Source organism: Saccopteryx bilineata, chromosome 1 (assembly GCF_036850765.1).
Source record: "Saccopteryx bilineata isolate mSacBil1 chromosome 1, mSacBil1_pri_phased_curated, whole genome shotgun sequence".
Lineage (NCBI taxonomy): Eukaryota > Metazoa > Chordata > Mammalia > Chiroptera > Emballonuridae > Saccopteryx > Saccopteryx bilineata.
In genome coordinates this window covers 110,156,520-110,166,024 of record NC_089490.1, presented here as the reverse complement: position 1 = coordinate 110,166,024, position 9,505 = coordinate 110,156,520, and the positions used below count along the sequence as shown (strand labels likewise).

Here is a 9,505-nt window from a genome sequence, read left to right as displayed (position 1 = left end):
GATTGTAAGATGTTTCAAAATATAAAACATTTTTTAATTGTAATAATTTTTTTAAACACCATAACCATTAAAAATAAAATATTATTTGATAACAACTTATCACCTGAAATGCTGAGATCACCATTCAAAACCCCAGACTTGCCTGGTCAAGGCACATACAGGACTTGATAGTAATTTATCACCTTTTATAAATAAATGTATATCACTAAATTAAATTGTCTTTTAATTATTTTTATTTATTTATTCATTTTAGAAGAGAGAGAGGGAGAGGGAGAGAGAGCGAGAAGTGGGGGGGGGGAGCAGAAAGCATCAACTCCCATATGTGCCTTGACCGGGCAAGCCCAGGGTTTCGAACCGGCGACCTCAGCATTTCCAGGTCGACGCTTTATCCACTGCGCCACCACAGGTCAAGCAAATTGTCTTAGTTTAGAAAATTACTATATGTGCCAATACAACTAATGCCCCACCATAAGAACATTCAGTCTGTAATAATTTTATGACCTCATATTTATTATAAATATTGTGTCTCTTTTTCCAAGATAGCAGATTAATTTTTTAGTGAGAGAGAGAGTAGTTTAATTTTTTAGCGAGAGAAAGAGAGAGAGAGATAAGAAAGGAGAGAGATGAGATGCAACATCTCGTAGTTGCAGCCCTTTGGTTGTTCATTGATTGCTTCTCATAAGTAGCCCTTTTAGTTTTTAATACAAACATAGTAAGGGTGTTAAAATACTTCTGTGGAATCCGACTTTAAATTAACACAGATATTATTATTTATGATATACTTTATTCCTCAATAATTTATTGCTTTCTTTTTTTCTCCAATAAATTATATATAGACTATCTTAAAAATTGCATCTATCATGAAGTACTTTTTAAAGATCTAAGAAATTTAAAACCAGAACTTTAGTTTCCTCAACTGGGAAATAAGCCCTAATATCCTCTAACCCGCCCAGTTTTTCTGCACTAGGATCTCTTTACTGCATATGTCATTTACTTGTAAGCACAGTTATCTTCAACCACAGTCTCCAGACACTGCTCAGCTACAGAGATGAACAACCAAGGAGTAACCTATGCAGACCTGAATCTGGTTAAATATTCAAAGAGACAGCAAGTACAACGTAAGGGCACCAGACGCTCCATTTCAGTAACTGAGCAGGAAATAACCTATGCAGACTTAAATCTTCAAAATGCTTCTCAGGATCTTCAAGGGAATGACAAGAATGACCACTGCAAAGGTAACACATTTAATAGACATACAGTATAATATACAGATGTGCAGCTGGGCTGCAGACATGTGGGGAACAGTAGAAAATGAACTCACTTATTTTTCATCTTTACGAATCAGAACTAGAAGTTGGAATATGGTATTCAAGATGAAAACTGAAGGCTAATTATATTCAGGCATTGTTGTAGGTTTGACCAATAATTTATGGAGTATTATATTTTCTGAAAATGCTTTGGTATATTCTAAAAGATTACAGTGGTAGGTGTGAATTTGAGGTCTGGTGTCTGTATGTGATTCTCTGTGTGTAAACTAACATTTGTCTTCTCTCCTTTCCTGGTGTTTCCTTTTCTCTCCCTGCAGATTCCCCATCACCTCCAGAGAAGCTCATTGCTGGGGTGCTGGGAGTCATCTGCCTTGTCTTGATGTCCACTGTGGTAACTGTAGCTGTTATTCCCTGTAAGTAAATTTTTGTAAGATTATACAAAACTTTTCACTTTAATGATCATCAGTGCTTCTAAACACTTCTAATATTATAGAATAGAACTTGTTTTATGATATGCATTTAGACTAAGTGAGTAATAGTTATTCTGAATTTATCTAAGGTATAAATATTAGAATAATTTTAGAGAATAGTTTATGCATACATGTCCATATATATCCACATATATCTATCTATATATATTTATTGATTTTATAACTCAAGGCATGCTTTAAGACACATTATTAGAAATACAAATTAATTCTTGAAATTGGTTAATCCAAATGCTGTAAGAGAAGGTAAAATTAGTTGGGTTTTTTCTTTTTTGCTTTTGTATTAATTTTTTTCTAAATTACATTGCTTCATTCATTTTTTATAAAAACCATTTTATTCCAAGTTATTCTAATCCTAAACAATACATCATATTTCAATGTAGAAAAAAGTATTATGATTTTATTTAGATCAATATTTTTTATAAGAATTATTTTTTTTCTAGCTAATGAAAACCAGAAGAATAACTCTTCCTTGATAACCACGACCCAGACAGGGACAACAGTAGTTTGTAAGTTGCGATATTAGTACAATTCAAACCTTATATCTGATATAAAAGAAGTAAAAAGCTCATAGTTTTTGAGGAGATCATTAATTATAATACTGGGCAATAAATGTTCATAATTAGTGAGTATAGAAAAGTGTTTTCTTATGCAGCACTATGAGGAAACATTTATTTTAAATAGTCATAACTACTGTTGCCTATTTGCTCAAAATAATTTTTGTATTCTACAAAAGTGGTTTTGTTCATTGACATTCAGGTTATGTAGACAGTGGACATTTTTTGTGTCTGTTTGCTTCACATGGGCACATAGATTAGAGAAGAAAAGGCTGACCCTTCTCTGTGAGTGATTGTGAATGTGTTTTCTTTTATATGGACCAGCCGATGAGGGTGTATACATATGTTCTGTATACTAATGTATCTATATATATGCAAATTAATTTAAATATTTTAAAATTTGACATGTTTTTAGATAATAACTCATAATCTTTCTTCAGCATATCACTGTGGTCGATGTCCAAAGGAGTGGTTACTGTATTCCAACAACTGCTATTACATTAGTTTTGAAAAAAAGGACTGGAATGAGAGTCTGACGGCCTGTGCTTCTAAGAACTCTAGCCTGCTCTACATAGATAGTGAAGAAGAAGTGGTAAGATTTTAAATGTTTCCAACATTTAACTTAGCAGCTTAACTTGCAATATTTTTGTAGAATTCATTCTTATTTCATATATATTTGTAGTTGATTTCTTTCTCTCTCTCTCTCTCTCTGTCTTTTTTTTTTTTTTTTTTTGTATTTTTCTGAAGTGAAAAGTGGGAAGGCAGAGAGACAGACTTGCACCTCACACATGCTCCCGACTGGGATGCCAGCATGCCTACTAGGGGGTGATGCTCTGCCCATCTGAGGCATTGCTCTGTTATAACCGGAGCTATTCTAGCACCTGGGGTGATGGCTATAGAGCAATCCTCAGCACCCAGGCTAACATTGCTCCAATGGATCCTTGGCTGCGGGAAGGGAAGAGAGAGATAAAGTGAAAGGAGAGGGGGAGGTGTGGAGAAGCAGATGGGTGCTTCTCCTGTGTGCCCTTACTGGGAATCAAACCTAGATATCCACACATGAGGCCAATGCTCTACTACTGAGCCAACTGGCCAGGCTAGTTGGTTTCTTTTAAAGGCTGCTAATATTACATTGTTTGACTCTCATATTTTATTCATATTTTATGCTATTAATACTCATTTGGTAATTTTCAATTCTCGCTTTTCAGAGACAACCATGCTTCTATGTTTTTTTTATTTCTAACATAAACATTGCTACTTAATTTTGTGATATCTCATGGAAAGTAAATATATCATGGTTATGCAGATTAAGTACAAACTACAAAGCCCCATGTAATTACAAATCAGATCATGAAGTAGAAGTTGCCAGTCCACAGTGGCCCCACTTCTATGCACCTCATAGCTTCTCCTCCTCCTCGCTTAACAATTATTCTGATTTTTTATATTACAAATTGTTTTTTTATTAACCTTCTCATAACTTCACCCCTCCTCACTTAACAATTATTCTGATTTTTTATATTACAAATTATCTTTGCTTAATGTTGAACTTTATATAAAAGGAGTCACTCATTATGCATTTTATATGTCTCCTTTAACTCCCATATGATATTTTTTTAATTTATCTATATTACTGTATTTCTCTTTATTTATTTTCACTGCTGTATTGTAGATACATGACATTTTAAATCTATTGTACTTAAAATATACATTTCATTTAATGTGTAGGTATTATAAGTATTTTATAAAAATTTTGTGTATGTTTTTTCCAAATATATTACATTTAAAATAATTTATATATGATATATAAATGTTACATAAGACATATCTATTTATATAAGATAAATATTATATTGGTAACTATATAATAATTTATAAACACGATTATATTATTATAATTGTATATGTGTATAATTATAATTTATTATCCTCTATGTGTCAGAATGAAATAGCAGCATCATAAATATTGGTTTATCCCAGCATTTTCTAGTTTACTGTTGAAATACACATTTTACCCAATAATTTCATGATCCAAAACTTAGGCATTATCATGCCATAAATTCTGATCATTATATAAAACTGTCATTATGACATTAATAGGCATTTTACTGATTACTGATAGATTGAATACAACTTTCTAGGCAGTAATCATAAAGAAATTCTCTACAGTAAAAATGAGAAGTGACTGTTCAAGTTTCTTGAGCATTTCTCTTTTATGTTACCTATTTTTTTCTTCCAGGAAGTTGTTATATTTTGAATATGAGCTCTTTTTTAATTTATAAGATGGAAATTGCTATATTTACCATTAATTACACTTCTATTCTCTTATTGAAATCTTTTTTTTATTTTGTCAAGATAGAGAACTTTAGAGAGACACAGAGAGAGAGAGACAGAGGTAGACAAGAAGAAAGAGAGAAGAGATCATCAACTCATAGTTGCAGCACTTTAGTTGTTTATTGATTGCTTTATCATATGTGCCTTGACTAGGGGGCTTCAGCAGAGCCAGTGACTTCTTGCTCAAACCAGCAACCATGGGTCACGTCTATGCTCTTAATTCAAGCTGGCAACCCCGTTCTCAAGCTGGATGAGCCTGCTCTCGAGCCAATGAACTCAGAGTTTCAAATCTGGGTCCTCAGCATCCCAGGTCAATACTTATTTTACTGCACCAGCAATGGGTTAGGGTCATATTGAAGTCTTTTAATGATCAGAATTTATTAATGTTACCATAGTCCAATATCTCATTTTGGTTTTTAGTGATAAATTTGGACCTATTTCAGAAATTAGTTTAAGTTCATGAAGATAATCTCCTACATTACTCCTTAGTGTTTATCTTTTTATTTATTGATTAACTTATACATTTAAATCTATAATACAGAAAGAATTTATATCCTGCGCAGGTATATTTGTGATGCTCTTAGCAGAAATGAAGTTCATACTTTTCTACATAACATCTAATTAATTCAACTTAATTTATAGCAGGTGGTCTTTTCTTCATAACTAACTTAATATACATGACTATATATTTTTAACATAAAGTTTAATAATTTGCTCATTTATTATTTCTTTCAAGTTATTTTTCTGGCCTTTTTTATCACTCTTCATATTCTCATACAAATATTACACTAATGTAGATTCCCTGATAGAGTTTCTAAAAGTCCCTGAGGCTACATTAATTTTTCGCGTCTTTTCTCTCTAGCTTCAGAAGTGAATAATTTCTTTACTCCATCTTTAATTTCATCAATTCTTTCTTCTGAATCTCAAATTTTATGTAAATGTAGTGAATGTTTCAATGCTGGTAATGTTCTTTCAAACCCGAATTTTTATTTGATTTATTTATATAGTTTTGATTTTTCTAATCATTCTGTCACTGCCATCGTATTTTTATATACAGTAGTTATTTAAACATAGTTTTTATAATTCATGTATAAATACAAATTTATAATGATTATTTAAAAATATTTTTCTAATAAAACCAACATCTTATCCTAGTAATATACTGCTCACAAGAGTTAAGGGATATTTCAAAATGAATATGAAGCTATAAAAATTCCCCTAATTTTTCTTAGCAGTGTAGTAAGATTCTGTTGACTGATTTTCCCCCTGAAAGTATGAAAAACATTTTCCAAGTTCTTTACATGTTTCTTAATTTTCTGTATGTACATATTGTTTAAAATGTGGTATAGTATAAATTCTCCTACAACCTTAGTAGTTTTCTTCTTTTGTAACTTGAATAAGTTTTTAATGTAGAATGTTCCATTTTTAGTGTGTTTATTCCATTTTTAAAATTCTTGTTTGTTTTTTTAGCCTGGCTTACCCAGAATTTCCCTTGAGTATACCTTGCTTGACAAGCAAAGTTTTTTTTTTTTTTAATGTATTCAAATGCCTCATGTCAGTATAACTTCCGCCTTCTGCTATTTTATGTACTTTTGTGAGTGTGTGTGTAAAGGAGTATTAATAACTTTAAAATCAGTCCTCAAAGTCTCCTTTGGCTTTTATTTTTTACTGGATCATCATCTACACATGAGCACAAATTTTTCCATTAGCCAAACATGTAGAAAGCTGGTATCATCTCTCCTATTGTACCCTCATTTTCAGTATCTCCTGTTATATTTCTGGCTGGTACTGTGCTTGACACCATGGAGAGCACAAGTTCAGACTAGGAAATGAATGGTTTTCCTCATTTATAACCTAGTGCATTAAGCACTCAACAGAAAATGTAGCAGGCAATATACCAACCTCTTCCACTGCTAATCAAGTCTACCCTGTGGCAACAACATCATTAATATTTGCAGCTTCCTCAAACTGTACAAATTGCAATTCTTACTCTCTGAGCTAAGCTAGGGATTGGAGGAGACATGGGAGCATCCTAGACAAGAAGACTCATATATGCTCTTGAATCCTTAGCAGCTTTTCCCATAATAAATCTTATAAGTTTTTATTAGTTTCTGATCACCTTTCAGAGCTGTGAAATTGCTAATGTTGTCCATTTGTCCTTCCTACTTAATCATACCAATACATTTTCTTAATGTGTCCAATGTATAAAAATATAAATTGAAAGACTATAAATTAGAAAGAATTAGCTTTATTTGTTTTTCTTATTTTTATAATTATCTTTATTTTGGCTGCTAATACATGATTTACATAGCTACTTAATATTTTATTTGTTCACCTATGAATTCTTGAGATTGTCATATACAACATTACCTTTGTTATGAAACTGCTAATAAGAATATTATTAGCAACAACCAGTTTTCTTTTTTCAGCAACTTGTTCTGGAACTTTGGAAAGTTTGTCAGTGATTTGATCTCAGCTACTTAGTGACACTTTTGTATTTTTAATTGACTCTATTTAGTAGGGTGGAGGGCAGTGATCCAAACCCTTTTATGTATTGAATACTTATGTGTTTCTTTGGAAACTGGTTAAGACACTGCTGTTTATGTGGCAGCTGTGGATTCCATTCCAGTGAACCTTGAGGTATTCATGTATCTTCAGAGTCCTCTGTTTTTCTACAGAAGATTGTGTGATCATCTGGACTTTGAATATGCTGGGCGAGCTGGGTGGGTCACCAACAATTCTTGGATGTAAGACTTGAATGATTTGATAACTCACCAACTTAATCAGATGTGGCTTGATTTTCCTTTTTTAAAACTTTTTATTTTTTACTAATTTCACAAGATGCTGATAGATTGTGTGCAGTTTGTTTAGCAATCACCCTGACCTCATGGGTTTCCTCCGCCGCATCCATTTTAGGCCTATTTTTTGTTTGCAAATTCAAATCCATATGCAAGCGTTTACTTAATTTCTCATAAAATTTGTTTTCTCATAGAATTTTTTGAGCATTTTCAGAATATTACCATGGCTTGGACTCTCCCAGAGAAACAATAATAATTTGTGGGTACAGGCAAATGACTCAACTCTCTCTTCCAAACTGTAAGTTTCTTGAGACTCATGTTTTATGCCTACATGCTTTCTAGGTTAGGAATTAATCTTAGAAAGAAAAAAACAATGTGGGAAAAATTATGTAAATAAACTAAGCTTTTCTGTAGAGAAATTGTGAGAAATATTCAGATTTAGATATGTAACTATTTCTCTAAATAAATTTATTAATTACATTAAGTTATATTTTACCAGGTTAATGATATATTATCTCTGTATTTCAGATTCTCAAAAACTTCACATTTGAATAAGAATTGTACATATATGGGATTTCAGAGACCCATGCTCTCTTCTAAACCTTGTTCAGAAAAAGGAAAATACATTTGTAAGCATCAAGCACGTTATATTACGTAAAGTTGGTACAATGATATTCTCACCAGCTCTGAATAGCAGTGTTAGTTTCTTCAAAAACTATGTGATTATTTTTGTAAAACTATTTTTAAGACATCACTTTGAGATGATTTTCAGGTTCACAACAAAACTAAAAGAAACTATTGTGATTTCCTGTGTTCCCTGTCACCACACAGGCAGAGCCTCCCTGTTATCAGCATCACTCACCTGAGTGGTATATTTGTTCCTGAGAATGAATCTACTTGAAACATCATCATCACTTAAAGCTCATAGTTTGTCTCATTCTTCACCCTTGACATTGTAGAATATTATTAAATCTATATTTATATTACTTTTAAAAAAATATCTATCCTGGTACATGTTATACATTTCTAAAACTTCTGCTAAAAATTAAAATTAATCATGTATAAATTATGAATTATAACATCAAGAACTTTTATTTTTTTAGTATATAATAACTGAATAATATTACATATATTTCCAAATTAATTGATTTGACCTAGCCCTTATGTGTTGAAAATGAGGACGGAACATTCCAAAGTGATAATGTGTATAAATTCATAGAGTGAAGAGAGAAACCAAGAAATATTTGATTTAAAGAAGTATTAACTATTTCTGAGGATAACCTACAAAGAAGGCATAGTAGAAAATTATAAAATGTACCATAGGTCAATAAGTGTACAAAAAGTGGAGTCACATGGAAGCCAGGTCCACTTCTTCAGCATGGGTGTTAGACTTCACAGAAGACAGTTCACTATGGAAAACTATACAGTAGACCTGTTTTCTTGGAGCAGTTCCAAGTCTGTGGCCGATATTGGAAGGATGGATCTGAAGCTGTGCTTGACAAACAGGAAGACCTCCTGCTAATGTCAGAAGGCAGGGGTGGAGGAGAAGGAGCTCTGACTGTGACTAGCTGCAGAAACTTGGTGAGGGGTGGACACCACAAGCACTTCCTGCATGCAGGCAGCTGTCCACCACCCCACTGTAGCCACAGGAGAGAAAACTCTTTGAAACAAGGAAGAAGAGCCCTTTATCTGACATGTCTCTCCATTGCCATTGCCTTTTACTGGTAAAATGTAAAGTGAGCAGACAGAGGAAAAAGTTTATAGGACCCACATTGTTGTCTCAAAAAAGGAAATAAAGATATCTTTGGAGCTGACAGTAATAAATTCTTAATTGACATTTAAGTTACTATGCAAAGAATCCCAAAGCTTCTATAAAAATCTATTTGAATATGTCTCACTCAGAGAAAGGAACTATCATATATAGCTTCTGAGTCTATTTGGGTGCAGCTTTATCAATGATTGGATTCATTGTTTTAACTCTATTGGATATGAGACATTTTGATGTTACTTTATTAATATTTCTGCCTCCTCCTTAGTCACTATGCTTAGAGACATACTTTGATAGA

The 9,505-nt window shown here is 32.5% G+C and overlaps 1 protein-coding gene across 1 annotated transcript; it reads left to right on the top strand.

Annotated features, from left to right (window-relative positions):
- Positions 1 to 1,048: 1,048 nt before the first annotated feature.
- On the top strand, positions 1,049 to 9,294 carry LOC136320017 (NKG2-A/NKG2-B type II integral membrane protein-like). The gene is made up of 6 exons (XM_066253169.1): positions 1,049 to 1,235; positions 1,586 to 1,681; positions 2,200 to 2,265; positions 2,754 to 2,905; positions 7,634 to 7,737; positions 7,968 to 9,294. The coding sequence occupies exons 1-6, from the start codon at positions 1,049 to 1,051 to the stop codon at positions 8,095 to 8,097; spliced, it is 735 nt and encodes a 244-aa protein (XP_066109266.1). The 3' UTR covers positions 8,098 to 9,294.
- The last annotated feature ends 211 nt before the right edge of the window (positions 9,295 to 9,505 follow it).

Coding starts and splice junctions, on each gene's coding strand:
- LOC136320017 (XM_066253169.1), top strand. CDS start 1,049: ATGAACAACCAAGGAGTAACCTATGCAGACCTGAATCTGGTTAAATAT. Junction 2,906..7,633: donor TAGATAGTGAAGAAGAAGTG/GTAAGATTTTAA, acceptor GTTTTCTCATAG/AATTTTTTGAGCATTTTCAG. Junction 7,738..7,967: donor TCAACTCTCTCTTCCAAACT/GTAAGTTTCTTG, acceptor TCTGTATTTCAG/ATTCTCAAAAACTTCACATT.